Genomic DNA, 23696 nt, shown 5'->3' with positions numbered 1-23696 from the left:
GAAAGTCATGGAATCCATGACCTCCCTGACAAACTCACAGCCTTATCTATAAACAATTATTTCCAAGGTCCTAAGACTTGAAGTCAGAAGATATGAAACCGCTAGCCCTTGTTATGCAAGGAAAGGCATTCCAACTAACTACCATGGGCAGTAAGAAGGAACCGAGAGAGCGCAGAGCCAGCAGTGCCTGATATACTGACACCTGAGCGTGGCACTCAAGGGGTCAGCTACAGCTGGCCCTATGGATCCCGCTAAAGCAAAAATCTCTGACGACCATGCACATGGGCACGCACACATCTAGAATGGAATCGACATGAGCAATCACTCGAAGAAGAATATAAAGTTATGCCTATTAATGTAACAAATCACCTCATCTCTGACCACAGATAGTGTTTAAAATTGTATTCAGTGAGAAGGGAATCTCTTTATATCATTTTTTTTTCTTTAAGACCACTAGGAAATGGAAGAAATATAAGAAATCACTGAGAAAAATTAGACGGCATGAGATATTTGTAATCTCAAGCATCTACAGAATTATTAATCAAAATAAAAACTGTTTTGAAGAACTACTGAAGTCACTGCAATAAGATCAACATAAAATGGGACTCAGTGTTATTTATTTATTTATTTTAGGAGAGCTTTTTATTTGTCTTTTATGTACAATGCATATTTCTCCAGTTCTCAGTCAAGGGCCTCCAGTCCCAAATGGCCTTTTATTACAGAAATTGCCCTTTTTGGCAGATAACTGGGTATTACTCTTCTCAGAGCTCGTAAATGTAGTTTGGTTATCAGGATCACTACAGAGTAACCCAAGGCTCCTTCACCCGTCTCCTGGGGGCAAAGCATGCTACAGTAGATTCTGCTTACTAGCAATCCAGATATTAACATCGGGCTAATAGAAACATTTTGCTAGGAGCTAATCCCATCCCATTTATTTTAATGTTAATGGGCTCTGGATATTGACAATGGCATGCCTCTTATTACAAACATTTTTTTGTAACAAAGGCTCCAGACACAGGCAGGTTTGCAAAGCTGCAGCCAGGGAAGGAAGGGCTGGGACAACCCAGAGCTTCCTTCTGGGGCTGGAGCCTTGAAAACCTGCCAGTGCACAGGGTCTGCATAGGAAGTAAGGGGCTGCAGACTGGGAGGGGATGCTATGGATGGGCACTAGCAGGGAGTGGGGCTGCAGCCTTGATGCTAGAGTTATGTGGTACCTTTCTCTGTGCTCTCTGGGCTGCACCCTACTGGGAGCTGCACCTAGAGAAGGAAGAGCTGGGACATGAGGAGCTTCGACCCCCTGGAAGCACAGGGAGAGGTACCATGCAGCTCTGTGGGCCCCCAAGGCCTCTGCTCAGAGTAAGAAGCCCTGGCATCTGGGCTGGAACCTCCCTTCCTGCTGCTGCACTGACTGCAGGCAGGTTTGTGGGGCTGCAGCCAGGGAAGGAAGCACTGGGATGTGTCTTCCTTGGCTGCAGCCCTGCAAACTTGCCTTATGCTTATTGACAAATGCTGTATAATGGCAACTTTTTTTTGCTGGCAAACGACGGATTGCTAGTAAGCAAAATCTACTGTACTTCCAATAATATTCTCAGCTGCTTTCAGTCTAGGATTGGGGAGGAGGCCAGGTCTGGGAACAGTACCAGTCTTCTCATATGATAGAACATAAGAAATGCCATACTGGGTCAGACCAAGGGTCCATCTAGCCCAGTATCCTGTCTTCCGACAGTGGTCAATGCCAAGTGCCCCAGAGGGAATGATCAGAACAGGTAATCATCAAGTGATCCATCCCCTGTCACCCATTCCCAGCTTCTGGCAAACAGTGGCTAGGGACACCCTCCCTGCCCAGCCTGGCTAATAGCCATTGATGGACCTATCCCTCCATGAATTTAGTTCTTTTTTGAACCCTGTCATAGTGTTGGCCTTATAGCTCAGTGGTTTGAGCATTGGGCTGCTAAACCCAGGGTTGTGAGTTTAATCCATGAGGGGGCCATTTAGGGATCTGGGGCAAAAATTAGGGATTGGTCCCCCCTTTGAGCACGGGGTTGGACTAGATGACCTCCTGAGGTCCCTTCCAACCCTGATATTCTATAACATCATCTGACAAGGAGTTCCACAGGTTGACTGTGCATTGTGTGAAAAAATACTTCCTTTTGTTTGTTTTAGTCCTGCTTCCTATTAATTTCATGTGGTGGTACCTAGTTTTTGTGTTATGAGAAGGAGTAAATAACACTTCTTTATTTACTTTCTCCACACCAGTCAGGATTGTATAGACTCTATCATATCCCCCCTTAGTCATCTCTTTTCCAAGCTAAAAAGTCCCAGTCTTATTAATCGCTCCTCATATGGAAGTCATTCCATTTCCTTAATCATTTTTGTTGCTCTTTTCTGAACCTTTTCCAAGTCCAATCTATCTTTTTGAGATAGGACAACCACATCTGCATGCAGTATTCAAGATGTGGGCATACCATGGATTTATATAGAGGCAATATGATATTTTCCTGTTTTATTATTTATCCCTTACTTAATGATTCCCAACATTCTGTTCACTTTTTTTACTGCTGCAGCACATTGAGTGGATGTGTTCACATATCTTTCTTGAGTGGTAACAGCTAATTCAGACCCCATCATTTATATGTATAGTTGAGATTACATTTTCCAATGTGCATTACTTTGCATTTGTCAACATTGAATTTCATCTGCCATTTGTTGCCCAGTCACCCAGTAGTGAGTCAATAGATATAGTAAACAGAAAAACAGGGACAGAACTCCATTATACACATGTTTTGCAGATATCCTTATGATGTACAATGGTTTCGGCACAAACAGGTTTTTCCTTGTGCTCCAATACCCACCTTCTTCTACCTTAGTTGTCACTGCACTACATGCACTTGAAGAATCTAGCGTATCTATTGATTCAATTCTTACAGCTATTCACACTCTCAACGGACACCTTGATTCCTTCAATGCTAGATTAGATTCTGTATCTAATAATATTGCCCAAAGTGACAACTGAGGGGAAATGTTAGAGTATATCTTTGTGGATGTGGAGAAAAGACGTTTGGCTCAGGAAAGTGAGATTGAACATACTGAAATATTAACATGTCCTAGTTAAGGGTAACTGCTTGTTGCATCAAAAAAAACAGAGGGGGGGATTTTCAAAAGTGCTCAATATTGACCCAGATCCAGTCTCATTATAGTTAAATCAATGCTGAAGGTTATTGAAAATCCCTCCCAGAAAGTCTAGAAAACTCGAGTAAAGTTTCTAACTGCATTTTGTGCATTGGGCCTCCAATATCTGGAGGGGGGAATCTAGCTACTTCTGTTTTTTTGTTATTAAATACTTGGGGAGATTTTTACAGAAACAAAAACTTCTTAAGATATGTAAAAAATGTTCAGTATTTAAATCTACAGTTAAATCTCTCTCATAATAGAATGTAAGGGCTACAGTTTGTTGGGGTGGGGCAGGAGGAAATGAAATATTAGGTATATCAACTAAAATAGATACACTTTTCCAAGTATTTCTAAAAACACCAATTCTGGATGACTAAAATTGCTCTTTCTTTAGGTAGAGGTTCCTGCAGTTAGTTTTTCTGGTTTTCTGACAAGCTTTGCTTAACTAAATTCCAAAAATCTTTTTTCTTTTTGACTGATGATGCAAAAACCTTTTTCATTTTTAAATTAAAAATAACTTGTTATTTTGGATAACTATTCCAATAGAGATCCAGCAGAGTCATTATTAGATTTTTGAGATAGCTGACTGTAGTTTAATATATAATTAATTACTATTCTTTTGCCACTGGAAAATATTAATTACTCTATATGATTAATACTATCAGATTCCTATTTGTATAAATTTCCATCTTTCCTCACGTTTTGAGGATTCTTTTTTAGATAAAATATTAATATGGACTGTTGATATTGTTTTAATGTTTTAAGAGTTTGCATTTTGTTATGAATAAATATCATAATTATGAAATGATAAATTTCAAATAAGCCAGAAAATTAGTGGAGCTAGGAAAATATTTTTTGGCAATCAAGTATTCATGTGTGACGTTTCCCTTTAAAAAAGAAACTGCAATATGAAACCCCAGGTTCATAGAAAAGAAATTATAAGGTTTATACTTACTGACAAAACCAGGACCAAAATTCGGAGGATTAGGCCTAGAAATCTGAGGTGTCAAACTTCCGTCCTAAAAATCAGTAAAATGTATAGGCAAAGTGACTAAATCACAATTCCTTTTAAGAAGAAAATAAAACATTCATCATTTATAAACACTTCTGCTGTAACTGTCATATCAAGTTATGTTACCTGCGTAATTGGTTGCTGCATAAGATTCTGGCCTTCACTAGTCTGCGTTCCTGACATTGGCTGACCCATAAAGGGAAACCTATTGATACATAAAGATCAGCTATAACAGACTTTTAAAACTAGTGAGCACTTTAGTACAGATGCATTGTTTCAAATTATTTTGATCTAAAATAAAACTTCCAAGCCTTTTAGATTTCAGAGTAGCAGCCGTGTTAGTCTGTATTCGCAAAAAGAAAAGGAGTACTTGTGGCACCTTAGAGACTAAATTTGTTAGTCTCTAAGGTGCCACAAGTAAGCCTTTTAGAAATATTTGTTAGAACTACATCCTAATTACTTGCCAGATTTTGAAAATATTTCTTATTCCACCCTTGTAACACTTTGTCCTCAGTTCAACCTGTTGTGTTGAACTTCTTCTAATTCACAAAGGCATTAACTAAAATGGCTTATGTTGCCTAATACCAGGAGCTACCTTGAGTTTCCTAATAGTGATGATTCATAAGGATAGATGAACACATACAGATCACTCAAGAAGTCTCTGTGCTGGAATTTTAAATGCAATGGTGATGTAAAAAGTAGGATTCAACATGCTTAGATACCACAGTATAAATACTTGCACAAATTAGGGTAAACAGCCTTTTGGGCATTATAAATAGTTTTTTAAAAGACCCTGCTGCTAAACTGGGACACTGTAATTCCAGGGAGCAACAACAAATGGAACCCCAAAGAGCTTAACCACAATGACAAGACAGAAGGAGATGGAATTTGTCATGGGGCTGTGTCCTAGATCATGGCTTCTAAATATCACAATCGATTCCTTTTATTGAATTTAGAAACAAAGAGGAAGCCAGTGCTCACAGTTATCCTACCCACTGAGGATGGGTGTCACTACAATCTGCACTAGCACAAGTTTCTAAGTATTCTTCTAGAGCAGTGGTTTTCAAACTTTTTTTCTGGGGACCCAGTTGAAGAAAATTGTTGATGCCCATGACCCAACAGAGCTGGGGATGAGGGGTTTGGGGTGTGGGAGGAGCTCTGGGCTGGGGCAGGGGGTTGGGATGTGGAAGGGGGTTAGGGCTTTGGGTGCAGGCTATGGGGTGGAGCCAGGGATGAGGGGTTTGGGATGCAGGAAAGGCTTCTGGGTTTGGGGGGGCTCAGGGTTGGGGCAAGCAGTTGGGGTGCAGGAGGGGGTCAGGGCTCTGGGCTGGGGATGAGGGGTGTGCGGTGCAGGAGGGGCTCTGGTTTTGCTCAGGGCTGGGGCAGGGGGTTGGGGTGTGGGAGGGAGTCAGGGTTCTGGGCTGGGAATGAGGGGTTTAGGGTGCAGGAGGGGCTCTGGTTTTGGGGAGGCTCAGGGCTGGGGCAGGGAGTCAGGGCTTTGGGCTGGGGATACAGGCTCTGGGGTGGGGCTGGGGATGAGGAGTTTGGGGTTCAGGAAGTGGTTTCAGGTTTGGGGGGCTCAGGGCTGTGGCAGGGGATTGGGGCGCGGAGTTGGGGTATGGACTTACCTCTGGCAGTTCCTGGTCAGCGGCGCAGCCGGGATGCACCGCGGACCGTACTGTGGCCTGGAAGTGGCCAGCAGCATGTCTGGTTCCTAGGCAGAGGCGCTCACGCGGCTCCGTGCAACTCTTGCCTGCAGGGCCACCTCCCCAGTTCCCATTGGCCAGCAACTGGCCAATGGAAGCGCGGAGCCAGTGCTCAGGGCGTGGAGCCCTGTGGTCCCCGTCTAGAAACCGGACCCGCTGCTGGCCGCTTCTGGGGCACAGTGCGGTGTCGGAAAAGGTAGGCACTAGCCTGCCTTAGCTGGGCAGCACCGTCAATGGGACTTTTAACGGCAGTGCTGACCAGAGCAAGGCGACCCAGCGCCTTACATGCTGCGATCAAGTAGTGGGTTGTGACCCATGCTTTAAAAAACCACTGTTCTAGGGTAGCTGCAAATAGACACAGTTGCAGTAATGTAGCTTAGAAGTGGCAAGGGCATGGACCACCATGGTGAAGTCTTCATTACTAACAGTCCAGCTTTATTACACTATAGAGTATAGACTTATGAGGGAAGTGCTGGAAGCTCTATTGCTTGGACCATTTAAAATTAGTCTAGATAAAAGCACAAGGAAATTTATGACAGTAATAACAATAAAATAAGTAAATCTTGAATAGCAATTTTGATTCATAGATCTTTACTATGCAGAAGAAAAATGCTGCTTTCCCTTTATTGTTTTAGTAGCTTATGGTTAACACAGTACTGTACTGTATTTGCTTTTTTTTTGGTCTCAGCTGCTACATGATTGCAAACTTCTGGTTCCAAATGCAGTGTGTGGTTGACCGGAGAGTTCATAATTCTGATGTTCATAACTCTGAGGTTCTACTGTATATCATCACACATTTTACAGATGAGGAAACTCAGGTAGAAAGAGATGAAGTGGCTTGCCCAAAGTCTTACAATAGGTCAGTGGTAGAGCTGAAAATGGAACCCAGGTCTTCTGATTCCAGTCCAGTGTCCTGTCCACTAGATCACATTGTCTTTACCCAAGGGAACAATGCTGTATTGCCATAGAGTATGAGCTAAATGATAACACGGGCTTTTTCCCACATCTTACTACTATGATTCACTGTGAATAGCTGTGATGGTCTATAATTTGCTGATGCTGAAAATGAGTTTTTGGACTCCAGAGGGACAAGGTGGGTGAGCTCATATCTTTTATTTGACCAACTTCTGTTGGTGAGAGAGACAAGCTTTCAAGACACACAGAGCTCTTCTTCAGGTCTATTGATGCTGGTGGCTAAAAATTATTATACTTCGGGTCACTTTTACTTTTTTACTTTAAACAATAGTGTCATCTTTTGCCTACCTGTTCATAACCATTGGTGGCATCCCCATATTGCTCTGTGCCATTACTTTATTGATACCTTTAAGAGCTACCATTTTTGCTTTCATTATGGGATCAGTGATTGCATCAAAATCTATGAAAAAAAATAGTAAAGAATTACATAGCTGAACATTTTGATTTTACTGAACTACCAACATAATGAATATTTCCAGTATTGGCACATGTACTAATCCCTTTGAGTTTAAAACAACTGCATTACAATCATTTAACCATGCGTACTGCAAATTAATTTTTTTCTTCACTTTATAACTAGAGATTAACATGCAGGTTTCTATATTCTGTAAGAAACTTGCACTTCTGCAAGCATCTCAGGAATAGGATTGACAGTGCTATTATAGCAAATGGAATAACTTTCATTGCTACAGCAAGCCAAGAAACGCAAAAGAAGGGATATTAGTTTGAGAGAGGCTGGAACAGGAGACTTGGCTAGAGGGCAAATCTGTTAAATTACAATCACCACCAAGTTAATGGAGGTATTTGAGAGGGCTGCCTTAGTCACCATGAACAGTGACATGGAGAAGGAATTTACTGCTATTATGAAATAGAATTTATATATATAAAAAAAATCAGGAAAAGGAGTCCGATCTGTGCTCTTAGTAGACATTATTGATATTGATACATCAGTGACCGCTAGTCAGAAAGCTCCAGTTTTGTTTAGACTCCTGTACCACACATTGACGCAGTATGTTTTTTAGCATTTTCATACTACATTAACGAGCTGTGGATTAAAATACCTGTTTTATACATTTAAATACTATAAATTGATATGGTATTTGTTTAGTGAACTAACCAGCATGAAAAAAGATATCACATACATACCAATATTGGGGAAAAATGGCTCTGAACGCTGACGAATCATTGCTTGCATCTGTCGCTGCTGCTGCTGCTCCTGTCTTTCCTGATCCAAAAGATCCTGCAGAAGAAGGGGCTGCTCCTCTAGCAAAAGAGGTCTCTCCCGATTTTGCTGCTGGGCTAGAGTCTGAGGGAGCATTATCTGCTGGGGACCAGAAATGCCACTGGGACCAGGGCGGTTTGCCAAAGCCACGGCTTGATTACCAGGTTGAACTGTCCCAAAGCTGTGATTAGTTGATTGACCTTGGATAAATCCTGGATTTACTGTTGCCCCTTGAGAGAAGCTATGGTTTATTCGTGGAACCACGGTCAGATTTGAATTTAAAGTGTTTTCCAAGATTTGTCCAGTAGGTGTCATTAGTGTTTGTGAAACACCCGAAACGTGATTTGTTTGTGTTGCTGGCAAAGACTTAGGTGAAGAGCCTAATGTCCTTATGTCAGAGTTATCTGAACTCTCATTGGCCAGCAGACTTGAAAGGACTGGTGTGGATCCAGAAATACTGCAAGAACTTATAACACCCTGAGCAGGCAGTTGAGCAGGGCCCTGAACAACATTTGGACTAGACACAGTTGTTTCCTGATTCATAGCAATAGTTTTGTCAGGTAATTCTGGATTATTAGGCTGCACAGGAGCTTTTTCTCCATCATTTAACTTTGTTTCAGCAGCAAGCTGAGGACCTGCAGATTCCACATTTCCATCATTTTTTTCATTTTCAGACTTTGTTTCCTCGAATGAGTTTGGAGAAAGCACTTCTGTTTTAATCTCACTGTCCATAGAAGATTTCTTCTCCGGAGAAAGCGCATCAGCAGGGACTGAAGTTTTATCACTTTGTTCTTTCTGTTTTGGTTCTTCTGTCTTGCTCTGGATATCTAATTTGTCATCTATAGGAACACTAAGATCCAATTCCTCATTAAACATACTTTTTTTATCCTCCAGATCAAGTTCTGGGTCTGTATATGCAATTATGTCAAATTCCCCTGATCTCAGAAGGTCATCAAGGTGAGGATCATTGGTTTCTAGATTATCTAAAGTGTCCAATTCATCTCCTTTCCCATCCTCTGGATCTAGATTTAGATTTTCAAGATCCTCATCATCTAAGTCCTTGACTTCAACCCCATCCAGGTCTTTGACATCTAAGTCTTTTACAGAGGGATCATCAGGGTCAAGCTTCTCTTCTAATCCAGTTGGCTGGTTGGGAATCTGTAGATTCCCAGATGTCTCAGTGGGTGCAGATGTAGGCAAAGGAGTCCCTGAAAAAGCATCATTAACCGGGGGATGACTTAAGGAACGCATGACAAGCACGGGCGGATGGTCATGATTATCTTGCTGAGATTGTGGCAAATGCTCCAAATTTCTAGATATCTGTAACTGGTTAGTTAGACCTTGAGGATTACGTCTCGCTGGATCTGTGTGTCTTGGACCCTGAAAATCCTGCCTAGGTATAAATCCCGTATGCCGCTGATGCTGGGGTGCTGTCTCTATAACATTAGCAGCAGAAGAATTAAAGGGGAGTCTTGGTCTGCCATCCGGGGCTCTGTGGCGTAACTCAATGAATGCTTGCCCCAGTATATTGTGTTGCTGAACCTGAATACCCTGTGGTGGAAAATGCTGAGACAGTCCAGCTGGACTATTCATGTGTGTGTTGTTCAATGGCCTAGGCATATCTATAGACAAAGATCTTCTCAGCTGTGGTGGAACTCCAGCACGTTGCATTTGTTGCTGAGGCCCAAGAAAACGTTCTTGACCTGTTGGTGGACCATGTCCACCTCCTGGAAACCCAAATCTGAAATCAAAGATTTATTAAAGAATTAGTTCTCTTGATTCATTTGGCCCACCTGATCTGGTATATTTCAGAAAACAACTAATCGCTTAAATATTTTACATATTATATTCTTTAGTACATTTAAATAAATATTGTATTTTGACCAATCTCAAACTTAAGTGAGCTTTCTGAATAGAATAAAAAAAATAACAAAAATAACTGCATTCATTATGTTTAAACGAACAACTTGTGCTGTACCAACCCCTCAACCCAAATAATCTTGGATAAAAATGCTTCTTACAGCTAAAACTATCTTGCTAGACATTCCATATTTTAAATTGAATCAGTAAGTGTAAAAGAAAATTGGGGGACCAACCCCCCCAATATTTCAGTATTGATATTTATTTCACATCTTGGCATTACTTAAAAAATAATGACACAGAATACAAGTCGTTTCTTGATTGTGTATACTTTACACGAGGACAATAATATTTTCATTGACACCATATTCATAAATCATAACTAAAGTTGGATTAAATAATTTTCTCTATAAATGCCTAAAAATGCAGTTTTGTGGGCCTTGTATACACAGGTGGCATAATACAAGGAAAAAAAATTCCTATCCTTCATCTCCCCCAAACTGCCAAAAAACCCACAACGTATTACTAAGTTTTAATTGCTGAACAATTTCCAGTAACACACACAATCAACTAGCGTAAAAATATAGGCTGCAATAACCTCAGATGCTTACATGAATACTTAACTTTATATATTTACTTCAAAGTGAATACACATGTGCTTAAAGCTAAACGTGTATAAGTGGTTACAGGATTGGGGCCGTGGTAGGCAAATTACATCAGTGTTGCAAAGGCCATTTTACACGAAATCCTTATAACAGTTTAGAACTCTCTCAAATACTTATATTTTAAGAAATCAAAAATCATACCTAAGACCATGAGGCCTCATTCCCATGGCAGTCATATCTCCTGGAAACTGGGGTTTATTAAACTGCCCATCAGCAGGAAATGGTCCACGTTGATCTTTTGGGAATACTGCAAACCTTGGACCACCTGGAGGGATGATGGATGCTCTAATATTCCCAGGGTAGGGAGGAGGAGGTCGGTTAAAAATCTGATTTAGATTTTCTTGCTGCCAGTGTTGATGTGGAGCTGCATGGGGAGGCGTGGCTGGATCCTGTAGTGCTTTTTCCTGACGGATAGCATTCTTCTTCTGCTGCTGTTGCTGCAGAATAATTTCACGCAATTTCTGGCGCTGGATCAAAAATATATTATGTTCACTGCTGAAATAAACCTACTTTCAAAATGTTATAACCTATTGGGTAAAGTCCCCCAGAGCCAAGAATCTTGTATAAACAGAATAATCTTTCCTCCCACTCACTAAAATTGCCCCCCACCCCCATAATTCCCTTGCAAACTAATAAAAAACCAGATGACATGATTCAGGGAATTGGTAAGAGGCTAGTGAGATCTTTCACCTCAAAGCCCCCTATTCGCCAAGGGTCTGTTGATAAATTGTATAGTAAATTACTTGATCACACTTTAGTTCATATATTCAAGAGACCAAACAACCAATACCAGTCAGTTTTATTGCTCAAAGTCAACAACAGTATAGTATAGAAAGAAAGGCTCAATATGAGACCAGTTTCTAGAAAGCATTCTTATGCAGTGTTGTTAAATTCACCTTACAAAGAAGATGCTTCCAAAGTTACAATGCTGAAGTTATTCTTTTTATACTCATCCTGTTTGCATGTAAAAAGGTACTCTGTGCATCATCTGAAACTAGATTTAAGCAATCAGCTTTCTATTTTGATTTTCTGATCCCATGGTACATCCCAATCTCTTTGTTCTGAATACAGGCATTCCAGGTACCAAAGGGCATGAAGGCACTTCCTAGATGTGTACCAGGGTAGAACAATCATTTATCTTGTCCTTTTTCTTTGGGACATTCCAGGACTAGTGTGAGAGAATAACTCCCTACCTGTTGTTATGGTAAAACACCCATATGTCTAGATCCTGACAGTTTTCCTATCTACTTAAGCCAAGTTTACTTCAACTAATGCAAGATATTATGGGATACTTGACACAGGTGAACAGAATAGTGGGGAGTGGATAATACATTCAGTTAACATAAGAACCCACACTTATATTAATACTATGCCTAACGTATATGTCTTGGTTAACAGGACAGATCAATAATGTTAGCACAAGGAGCTGTCATTTATACTTTTGTGCCCCAATGGTGCCCTTGTGGAATAAGGAAAGGTAAATTCTGAAGGAAGTCAGGTGATGAGAAATTCCGCTAGGGAAAACTGCTTTTGATTTAACAGAAGTGGCAGATGCTACCCTTGCCAGGCCCCCTTCCTGGCCAGCACTGTCAATTTTTAGGCTGTATTAGGCTCCTAGAGTTCCTTCACACAAAAGGAGATTAAAGCTCCACAACTCTAACCTCAGCCCTATCCCCATCTCCATCCCAAGGTGGACTTTCTGCCTTCTGATTTTTTCCAGAATCTACACTAGCATAATCCCAGAAGGAATGTGATCCAGGACAGCAGTGATCAAGAGACCTTACTATCTAATACTTATTTGCTATTTGGTGGTTTATGTGACATGATTTGGTGTTCTTGGTTCAGTTCCTAATGTTCTGATGGACATGTTGCAGAAATCACCAACATAATTGACATCAGCATTCTCAAACAGAAAAAGGACAAATTTGCATGGAAACCAATCTACCCCATAACCTCTAGCAAAAATCCCTCCAAGTAATCATGGAGGCACACTTGTAGAGGACTGTGGGTGAACTCAAACAGCCAATAACCCTGCTGTACCTAGCCTGTGGATAAACAATTTAGATTGTTACAATATTCATGTCTTTTTCTTTACTCTTCCTTTAAAACCATGACACATTAATCCTATTAAACGCCTCACAGATCTGTCCAACTGTTCAAGTTCTTGAAGATAAAGAAAACTTTTAATCTGTAACTTTTTAGCATTGAGAGGGAAGAAGATGAAGTAAGAAAGGATACAGCCGTGGGTAGGAGAATGTATATAAGGAGCGAGGGCGGTGTGGATACTAGTCTAATAGGTTACACTGGCTGTAGAATGACTGTGCCTAATAGGGTACAAAATGTGAGTGAGGCCAAACAGCAAAAATTAAGATGTTTGTACACCAATGCGAGGAGCCTAGGTAACAAAATGGAGGAACTAGAGCTACTGGTGCAGGAAGTGAAACCAGATATTATAGGGATAACAGAAACATGGTGGAATAGTAGTCATGACTGGACTACAGGTATTGAAGGGTATGTGCTGTTTAGGAAAGACAGAAACAAAGGTAAAGGTGGTGGAGTAGCATTGTATATCAATGATGAGGTAGAATGTAAAGAAATAAGAATTGATGCAATGGATTAGACAGAGTCCGTCTGGGCAAAAATTACATTGGGGAAGATAACTAGTAAAGCCTCTCCTACGATAGTGCTTGGGGTGTGCTATAGACCTCCGGGATCTAATTTGGATATGGATAGAGCCCTTTTTAATGTTTTTAATAAAGTAAATACTAATGGAAACTGCATGATCATGGGAGACTTAAACTTCCCAGATATAGACTGGAAGACAAGTGCTAGTAATAATAATAGGGCTCAGATTTTTCTAGATGCGATAGCTGATGGATTCCTTCATCAAGTAGTTGCTGAACCGACTAGAGGGGATGCCATTTTAGATTTAATTTTGGTGAGTAGCGAGGACCTCATAGAAGAAATGGTTGTAGGAGATAATCTTGGCTCAAGTGATCATGAGCTAATTCAGTTCAAACTGAACGGAAGGATTAACAAAAATAAATCTGCAACTAGGGTTTTTGATTTCAAAAGGGTTGACTTTCAAAAATTAAGGAAATTAGTTAGGGAAGTGGATTGGACTGAAGAATTTATGGATCTAAAGGTAGAGAGGCCTGGGATTACTTTAAATCAAAGCTGCAGAAGCTATCGGAAGCCTGTATCCCAAGAAAGGGGAAAAAATTCATAGGCAGGAGTTGCAGACCAAGCTGGATGAGCAAGCATCTTAGAGAGGTGATTAAGAAGAAGCAGAAAGCATACAGGGAGTGGAAGATGGAAGAGTTCAGCAAGGAAAGCTACCTTATTGAGGTCAGAACATGTAGGGATAAAGTGAGACAGGCTAAAAGTCGAGTCGAGTTGGACCTCGCAAAGGGAATTAAAACCAATAGTAAAAGGTTCTATAGCCATATAAATAAGAAGAAAACTAAGAAAGAAGAAGTGGGGTCGCTAAACACTGAGGATGGAGTGGAGGTTAAAGATAATCTAGGCATGGCCCAATATCTAAACAAATACTTTGCCTCAGTCTTTAATAAGGCTAAAGAGGATCTTAGGGATAATGGTAGCATGACAAATGGGAATGAGGATATGGAGGTAGCTATTACCATATCTGAGGTAGAAGTGAAACTCAAACAGCTGAATGGGACTAAATCGGGGGCCCAGATAATCTTCATCCAAGAATATTAAAGGAATTGGCAACTGAAATTGCAAGCCCATTTGCAAGAATTTTTAATGAATCTGTAAACTCAGGAGTTGTACCGAATGATTGGAGAATTGCTAATATAGTTCCTATTTTTAAGAAAGGAAAAAAAAGTGATCCGGGTAACTACAGGCCAGTTAGTTTGACATCTGTAGTATGCAAGATCTTGGAAAAAATTTTGAAGGAGAAATTAGTTAAGGACATTGAAGTTAATGGTCAATGGGACAAAATACAACATGGTTTTACAAAAGGTAGATCATGCCAAACCAACCTGATCTCCTTTTTTGAAAAAGCAACAGATTTTTTAGATAAAGGAAACGCAGTGGATCTAATTTACCTAGATTTCAGTAAGGCGTTTGATACCGTGCCACATGGGGAATTATTAGTTAAATTGGAGAAGATGGGGATCAATATGAACATCAAAAGGTGGATAAGGAATTGGTTAAAGGGGAGACTGCAACGGGTCCTACTGAAAGGTGAACTGTCAGGCTGGAGGGAGGTTACCAGTGCAGTTCCTCAGGGATCGGTTTTGGGATCAATCTTATTTAATCTTTTTATTACTGACCTTGGCACAAAAAGTGGGAGTGTGTTTGCAGATGATACAAAGCTGGGAGGTATTGCCAATTCAGAGAAGGATCGGGATATTATACAGAAAGATCTGGATGACCTTGTAAACTGGAGTAATAGTAATAGGATGAAATTTAATAGTGAGAAGTGTAAGGTTATGCATTTAGGGATTAATAACAAGAATTTTAGTTATAAATTGGGGATGCATCAATTAGAAGTAACGGAAGAGGAGAAGGACCTTGGAGTATTGGTTGATCATAGGATGACTATGAGCTGCCAATGTGATATGGCTGTGAAAAAAGCTAATGTGGTTTTGGGATGCATCAGGAGAGGCATTTCCAGTAGGGATAAGGAGGTTTTAGTACTGTTATACAAGGCACTGGTGAGACCTCACCTAGAATACTGTGTGCAGTTCTGGTCTCCCATGTTTAAGAAGGATGAATTCAAACTGGAACAGGTACAGAGAAGGGCTACTAGGATGATCCGAGGAATGGAAAACTTGTCTTATGAAAGGAGACTCAAGGAGCTTGGCTTGTTTAGCCTAACTAAAAGAAGGTTGAGGGGAGATATGATTGCTCTCTATAAATATATCAGAGGGATAAATACAGGAGAGGGAGAGGAATTATTTCAGCTCAGCACCAATGTGGACACAAGAACAAATGGGTATAAACTGGCCACCAGGAAGTTTAGACTTGAAATTAGACAAAGGTTTCTAACCATCAGAGGAGTGAAGTTTTGGAATAGCCTTCCAAGGGAAGCAGTGGGGGCAAAAGATCTATCTGGCTTTAAGATTAAACTCGATAAGTTTATGGAGGAGATGGTATGATGGGATAATGGGATTTTGGTAAGTAATTGATCTTTAAATATTCAGGGTAAATAGGTCTAATTCTCTGAGATGGGATATTAGATGGATGGGATCTGAGTTACCCAGGAAAGAATTTTCTGTAGTATCTGGCTGGTGAATCTTGCCCATATGCTCAGGGTTTAGCTGATTGCCATATTTGGGGTCGGAAAGGAATTTTCCTCCAGGGCAGATTGGAGAGGCTCTGGAGGTTTTTTTGCCTTCCTCTGTAGCATGGGGCACGGGTCACTTGAGGGAGGATTCTCTGCTCCTTGAAGTCTTTAAACCACGATTTGAGGACTTCAATAGCTCAGACATAGGTGAGGTTTTTCATAGGAGTGGGAGGGTGAGATTCTGTGGCCTGTGTTGTGCAGGAGGTCGGACTAGATGATCAGAATGGTCCCTTCTGATCTTAGTATCTATGAATCTATTTAGAAATCTCAAAAAAATAACACAAAATAGTTTTTTTTATCTACATTCGAATGTCACAATTTTAAGATCCAATAGCCTGAGATTTGTCAAGGCCAGAAATAATCACATTATATCAGAGGTGGCAAATACTCTACGCAGAATGCTGAATTACATTTTCAGTCATGGTCAGTGGGCCAGGGCTACACGGTTAGGTTCATTTAATGGATCCTCAATTCACACCATCTCCTTCTGATGATGCTGAGACGTTTGGTAACAAAACTGTGGGTAGAAGAAAGTCCTGTGGTAGCAACTGTGATTTAGTTACAGTAGACCCTCAGAGCTATGGATGCCTTGGGAATGGAGGTTTTTCATAACTCTGAAATGTTCTGTAACTCTGAACAAGATGTTATGGACTTCATCCAGAGGGTGGTTGGGGCTGCAGCCGCGCAGGTGTGTGTGTGTGTGGGGGGGGGGGGGGTGAGGTCATGGCCCCAGGTGGGGACTCTGGGTTTCTGCCCCGCGGGAGCACTATCGCTCAGGGCTTTAGACCTGGGGGGAGCACTGGGGTTCAGGGTGTCAGCCCTGCATTTCTGTTTCTGGCTTTGCCCTGCAGGGGGCGCCAAGGCTCAGGGCTCCCCACAGCTCTGCTCCCGGTTTCAGTTGGTGCGAGTGGGCTGGGACTCGGGGCTGTAGCTATGGGGGGAGTGTTGGGGCTAAAACCAGTGCTTCTCTCGTAGCTAAAGGCCCGAGCCCCGGCATCCCCTGTGGGGCTGAAGCTGGGAATGAAGCCACAGGGTGAAGCCATGAGCTCCAGCACTCCCCCCACGTCTAAAGCTCTGATGCTCCCAAGGGTCACAAGTCCTGACCCCACTTGCTTGGCTGGAGCCCTGACCCCCCATCATGCAGCTGCAGCCCGAATTCTCCCCCACCCTACTGAAGCCTTGAGCCAAAGCCCAGAGGCAGTACAGTATTTGCTTTTTTTTCCTGTGTCTCCCCCCACTGATGCCTGATTGATTACTTCTGGTTCCACAGGTGCCCGGTTGACCAGTAAGTCCATAACTCTTCTGTTCATATCTTTGAGGTTCTACTGCAGTAAAATTACTGTTTTATTCAGCATCAATCTGTGGGGGAAAAAACTAAACAGAGCACTTTTCGGATCACATCTATTTCTGACACTTATTTGGTCATTTGCATAAGTAATTGCTCAGTTTCAATGTATACTAGCACGCCTACATTTTCTGAAAAACTGGTACGTAAAGTGTAATAATTAAGCTTCAGATTTAACACACTTCTCAATGGCAGCAGTTTGCATCTCACTTGGGGTCTGATCCAACACCACTCAAATCAATGGGAGTTGTGCCATTGACATCAATGAGTGTAGAATCAAACCCTTAGGCTATGTCCACACTGCAAATTAAGGTTTAACAGTTGCATGGATAGGTATGTGCTAGCTTTAATCTATCTTATGTAGGTAACAATAGCAGTAAAGATGTGTGGCATGGCCTAGCCACCCCAGTACAACCCTTCTAGGGGCCCTAGGTACATACTTGGGTTGCTAGCCAACACTGAAGTCTGTGTTGCCGCACCTTCATTACTACTGTTACCACCACTAGCTAGATCAAAGTTAGCATCAGTATGCCTATTCATGCTACAATATCACCTTAATTTATGGTGTAGAAATACCTTTAGAGCTGCTGCTTCAGACTAGATGGTACTATCTTAGCCAAAATTGAGAAAATTTTTTTCATAAACATAAGAATTAGAACCTTACTCCTTAAAAATATTGAAAGCTTGCATTCTGCATATTCTGATTTTGTCAGATGGCCAGGGAAACATGTCAAGTGGCCAAGGGCTGGCCAATTGGCTTTGTGTTTCACACCTCCACTTTATAACAATGTAAAAGGGGACATTCCTCTAATTGTGACATTTTAATAGCAGAAACATTAAATTGTATACTGAGCTCACCTGTCTTAGTTTCTCTGTGTCTGCCTGAGACATGTTCATGGTATTCTGTGTATCTGTTACTCCTGTAGTTGGTGCTGGGCCAGAAGCTTGTGAGACTGTGGAAAACTGCTGCCCTTGAGAGCTCATTGGAGAATTTGCAGATGCATTAAAGTTGCCCTCAGATCCAGACCTTTGCTGGTCAGCTTCGTGGGCATGCTGACTAGTTCCAAAAGTTTCTGGCTGAGGTCTTGGAGTCATTGGAGGCTGATCATAAGGATCATGTGCTGGGGCTGCTGGAGCATGGCTAAATGATTCTGTTACAGTAGGTCCTGCTGGTCTTGGAGTTTGAGAACATGGATCTGATGGTCTTACAAAAGTGCCCTGCAGAGTAGTTCCTCTGTTTTGGGATGTCTGCTGGAAAGGATCTCGATTTGGCATTAGTCCTGGTCTTACCGTGGGTCTGTTAAAATTCTCTGGAATCCCTGGCCTTGGAGTTGCTGGTGGCTGAGAATAAGGGTCATTAATAACTGGCCTTGGTGTTCCAGGAGGTTGGGCATATAGATCAGAATGTCTCTGATTCGCTGGAGACTGAACAAATAAATCTGCTGGCTGCGTAGATCTTGGCGTGGGTGGTTGCTGCATATATGGATCAACAGTAGTGGGTCGAGGTGTTCCTGGAGGTTGGGAATAAGGGTCAGCAGCCGGCCGAGGAGTACTTGGAGATTGGGAATAAGGGTCCTGAGAGGCTGGCCTTGAAATGGGTCCAGACTGAGAGAAAGAGTCACTCTGCTGTCGCATTACCCGGGGTGCATGGGCAAAAGGCTCCTTTATTGCAGGGTGAGGAGTCAGAGGAGGCTGGCTATATGGATCATTAGACTGATTGTGGGAAAAGCTATCCACTGGCCTTGGTGTCAAAACAGGCCTTTCATATGGATCAACAGGAATGCGTCTTGGTGTTGGTGGCATTGATCCATAAGGATCTTGTGGGGACTGTGGTGGGCGCATTGGAGTTTTAAAGGGTCCAGGGCTGCCATCAACAATGGGAGTAGGAGTCAGTGGTGGTCGTGCATATGGATCAGCAGGAGTTATTCTTTGTCTTTGAAATATATCTGTTCTAGGCGCTGGTTTAGTGAATGTGTCATTGCTTCCAGTTGTTAAAGGAACTTTCCCTGATTGTTCCATAATTATGGGAGATCTTGAGACCCCCAAAGGTTTGGGGAACTGATCTGCTGCCATTACAGGTCTGGGTGTATCTGGTGGTTTTGCATAGGGGTCATTGCTAACTGGAGATGAAGAACATGAATCTCTGACTGGTGAAGGCCTGCTTCCTGCTGGTTCACTTACTTGAATGGGCCTGGATACAGGTGATGGTGGAGGACAGGTATCCACTGGTGTAATGGTATTTCTTCTAACAAAGTTTTGGTTAACAGGTGGTGGCCTAGGTGTTCCCACCATTTTAGCATATGGATCCATTGGAGAGGGCGGTCTAGAGTTTGTAGTACTTGGAGGAAACATCTGTTGTGATTGAGGCTGAGGCGTCTGTGACTGAGCAAGAGGATCCGGTACTGGCATTCTAGTTGGGGTTGGGGGTGGAGGTGGAGCTTGTGGTTTGACGAACACATCATCTGAGGATACTGAAGTAGGGGTACCAGGTAGTTGTTGTTTTGTAAATAGGTCTTTGTGGAATGTCTGTTGAGCAGGGGACATATTTCCATTGCCAGTCTGAGGCGTTAAGGGGCTCTGTATCCCACTGCTAGGTGTGTCTGAGCCAGACTGGTTCAGAAGCTGTTGTGAACCAAACTGTTGTTGTTGTTGTTGCTGCTGCTGCTGCTCATTTTTCACTTGCTCAAGTTTTTGTGTGGCTTCAATTTTGGCTTGCTGCTTACTTTTCTGACGCATTTGCTGGTTTAAGATGGGAAGAGAAAAGGTTACATTTATTAGTCCAGGGAACATAAGCAAGGGCATTTTGATGACTGAGCATCAACGAATTAGCATCTTTAGAGACATATGAGATCAGTTAAGAATAATTTAAAAGCTTAAGTATAGTGGGGACAGAATGCCTGGTCATTTATGAAACTAAATTACATTGGCATGCTCCCCATTGACCAACTGGGGAAAAGTATTTCCCAGATTCCCAGAGGAATAAAGCCGCTTGCCAACTTTCCATACTGAAGAAGTGATGCAGCCTAATTGACAAGAGGTAAAGGGCTTTGGAGTAACAGAAAAGTGCTAGTCTCATTTAAAGTGAGAGTCCCCAGGGCGAGGGCCTTTTCTGTGACATATGACAGAAAAGGGCATAGGCCATTGCTCTTGGTTGGCCCCACAGAAATAAAGATAATTAATTATGTTAAGAATCAACTGAAACGGAAAAAATAAGTCACAAATATTTTTATATACCTTTTCTACTTATGACAAAAATCTTCACTCTATGCAGAGTGCATGTTATGAATTTATATTTACTTCCTTGGGTAGATTAAAATTGATTTTAATCCATTAAGCACAGCAACTACCAATAAAAAAAATAATAAACGACCAAATATAACACACCTGTCTGAATTTCCACTCCTGCTCATGTTCCGATTCCCTCTGCTTTAAAGGATCTTTAAAGAGGTCTGAGTCGATTCGAGAGCTATGATCAATGCTATCCTGTTGCTGCTGCCTTTTCATGGAGTCATTTGACATCTGCACTTTATTGATGCGCAGAGCAGCTCTATTATCTCTGGCTTTTTGCTGAGGAAAAAAATAAAAATACAAGTAATTTTTCTTGTTTTCTTTTGATAAGTGTAAGTACTGCATCTACCCATTCTTCCTACAAAATCTACAACCAAATTATTTATGTGGTCTGATTTAATCGCACACAATCAAGAACAAACTAGGTTATTCTCTTGTAACCAGAGCTACTAACTGCAACTTTATAGTCTCGACAAAGCTGCAGTGTGGGATTTGTATATGCCAAACCATGTGGGGGCAAAAGAATCATTAACAAAAGAGGCTTTAAATGTAGGTTAGGAGATTCTGTTTACATTCAGCACAGGGATAAATAAATTCAAATATATCAATACACACGTCAAATCTCATATTTGTGTGGTCCAATATCTGAAGAAAACAGGTGGCTCACAGGGAAGATGAATCAACAGAGGTTCATTTGGACTCATTTGGAGAACTTCAGTTACAGGAGAATCATATGCACTAGTGGACTATATTAAACAGCCTCAATGCATCCCACTCTGAGCCAGGCTAGCAGTACAAGCATAGGATTGAGCATTAAGGACAAAGAAAAATTGGATTGCACAACAACTCCTCTTCAGATAAGCAAGCAATACTGGAGCTTTTAAACTTTTAATGGCTGCTTCAGGGAGTCGCTTCTTGCTGACATTTTGAATCTGGCTCCTTCTGAGCATCAAATCCTGACAGTTGCTTTTTCAGATTTATATTACAGTTCTCAAATGGACATTGCACCTTGCAGAAATGAACCTTTTAAAGATTTTAAAAAACAGTCAAGGATGAGAGCCACAAAGCCATAATGGCAGCTGAATTAATGCCTCCAGCTTCTTACAAAATCCTCAAACTGGTATGAAATTTTTCCTCCCTTTTTAAAGTGATGGGATGGTACATATTAAAAAGTGATAAGGTAAAGAAAGCTACAGTAAGAGCAGGAAAGCTGGCTTATGAGCTTCAGTCACTTGGTAGTTTTAATTATCTTATTCAGAATGAAAGCTGTTAGAGGTGGGGACTGTGGTTTCTTCTATGTTGGTACAGTGTTAATCACATCAGTAGTCCATGAATAAGAACCATCAGCAGACATTTGGATTGTAAGCTCTTTAGGGAAGAGTCTCTCTCTTACTACGTGTATGTACAGCACCTAGCATACTGATCTCACCTGGGGCCTCTAGGTAATATAAATAAATAAATGGATGTAGTTTATATTAAGACTGAATGGCTGAGAAAATAGCTTTAGATACAAGTTTTAAAATTACAGAGGTCTACAACTGCATCTTCCAGAACCAGTGAACTTTTAGAGTAGCAGCCGTGTTAGTCTGTATTCGCAAAAAGAAAAGGAGTACTTGTGGCACCTTAGAGACTAACAGATTTATTAGAGTATAAGCTTTCGTGAGCTACAGCTCACTTCATCGGATGCATTTGGTGGAAAAAACAGAGGGGAGATTGATATACACACACAGAGAACATGAAACAATGGGTTTATCATACACACTGTAAGGAGAGTGATCACTTAAGATAAGCCATCACCAGCAGCGGGGGGAGGGGGGGGAAGGAGGAAAACCTTTCATGGTGACAAGCAAGGTAGGCTATTTCCAGCAGTTAACAAGAATATCTGAGGAACAGTGGGGGGTGGGGTGAGGTGGGGTGGGGTGGAGAAATAACATGGGGAAATAGTTTTACTTTGCGTAATGACTCATCCATTCCCAGTCTCTATTCAAGCCTAAGTTAATTGTATCCAGTTTGCAAATTAATTCCAATTCAGCAGTCTCTCGTTGGAGTCTGCTTTTGAAGCTTTTTTGTTGAAGGATAGCCACTCTTAGGTCTGTAATCGAGTGACCAGAGAGATTGAAGTGTTCTCCAACTGGTTTTTGAATGTTATAATTCTTGACGTCTGATTTGTGTCCATTCATTCTTTTACGTAGAGTTCCTGGGTTGGTGGTTCTGTTGTGTGGTGTGTGGTTGCTGGTGAGTATTTCCTTCAGATTGGGGGGCTGTCTGTAAGCAAGGACTGGCCTGTCTCCCAGATCTGTGAGAGTCATGGGTCGTCCTTCAGGATAGGTTGTAGATCCTTGATGATGGATGTAGAAGCCCTCTACACCAACATTCCACACAAAGATGGACTACAAGCCGTCAGGAACAGTATCCCCGATAATGTCATGGCTAACCTGGTGGCTGGACTTTGTCCTCACCCATAACTATTTCACATTTGGGGACAATGTATACCTTCAAATCAGCAGCACTGCGATGGGTACCCGCATGGCCCCACAGTATACCAACATTTTTATGGCTGACTTAGAACAACGCTTCCTCAGCTCTCGTCTCCTAATGCCCCTACTCTACTTGCGCTACATTGATGACATCTTCATCATCTGGACCCATGGAAAAGAAGCCCTTGAGGAATTGCACCATGATTTCAACAATTTCCATCCCACCATCAACCTCAGCCTGGACCAGTCCACACAAGAGATCCACTTCCTGGACACTACAGTGCTAATAAGTGATGGTCACATAACCACCACCCTATATCGGAAACCTACTGACCGCTATTCCTACCTACATGCCTCTAGCTTTCATCCAGATCATACCACACGATCCATTGCCTACAGCCAAGCTCTACGATACAACCGCATTTGCTCCAACCCCTCAGACAGAGACAAACACCTACAAGATCTCTATCATGCATTCCTACAACTACAATACCCACCAGCTGAAGTGAAGAAACAGATTGACAGAGCCAGAAGAGTACCCAGAAGTCACCTACTACAGGACAGGCCCAACAAAGAAAATAACAGAACGCCACTAGCCATCACCTTCAGCCCCCAACTAAAACCTCTCCAACGCATCATCAAGGATCTACAACCCATC

At 41.8% G+C, this 23696-nt stretch overlaps 1 protein-coding gene across 27 annotated transcripts in view; it reads right to left on the bottom strand.

The window, feature by feature from the left end:
- KMT2C (lysine methyltransferase 2C) overlaps positions 1 to 23696 on the bottom strand; it is a 356354-nt gene that overhangs the window by 33337 nt on the left and 299321 nt on the right. For all 27 annotated transcript variants that reach the window (XM_043509677.1, XM_043509671.1, XM_043509676.1 and 24 more), the window contains 7 exons: positions 20658 to 20840; positions 18132 to 20012; positions 10753 to 11078; positions 8011 to 9827; positions 7153 to 7264; positions 4310 to 4388; positions 4127 to 4190 (listed from right to left, as the gene is read on the bottom strand). In XM_043509677.1, coding sequence (XP_043365612.1) covers positions 4127 to 4190; positions 4310 to 4388; positions 7153 to 7264; positions 8011 to 9827; positions 10753 to 11078; positions 18132 to 20012; positions 20658 to 20840 — 4462 coding nt within the window. The remainder of the gene's footprint in view (positions 1 to 4126; positions 4191 to 4309; positions 4389 to 7152; positions 7265 to 8010; positions 9828 to 10752; positions 11079 to 18131; positions 20013 to 20657; positions 20841 to 23696) is intronic.

The sequence above is a fragment of the Dermochelys coriacea genome, chromosome 2 (assembly GCF_009764565.3).
Source record: "Dermochelys coriacea isolate rDerCor1 chromosome 2, rDerCor1.pri.v4, whole genome shotgun sequence".
NCBI lineage: Eukaryota > Metazoa > Chordata > Testudines > Dermochelyidae > Dermochelys > Dermochelys coriacea.
The sequence above is the reverse complement of the archived record's forward strand: the minus strand, read 5'-3'. Positions and strand labels throughout refer to the sequence as shown.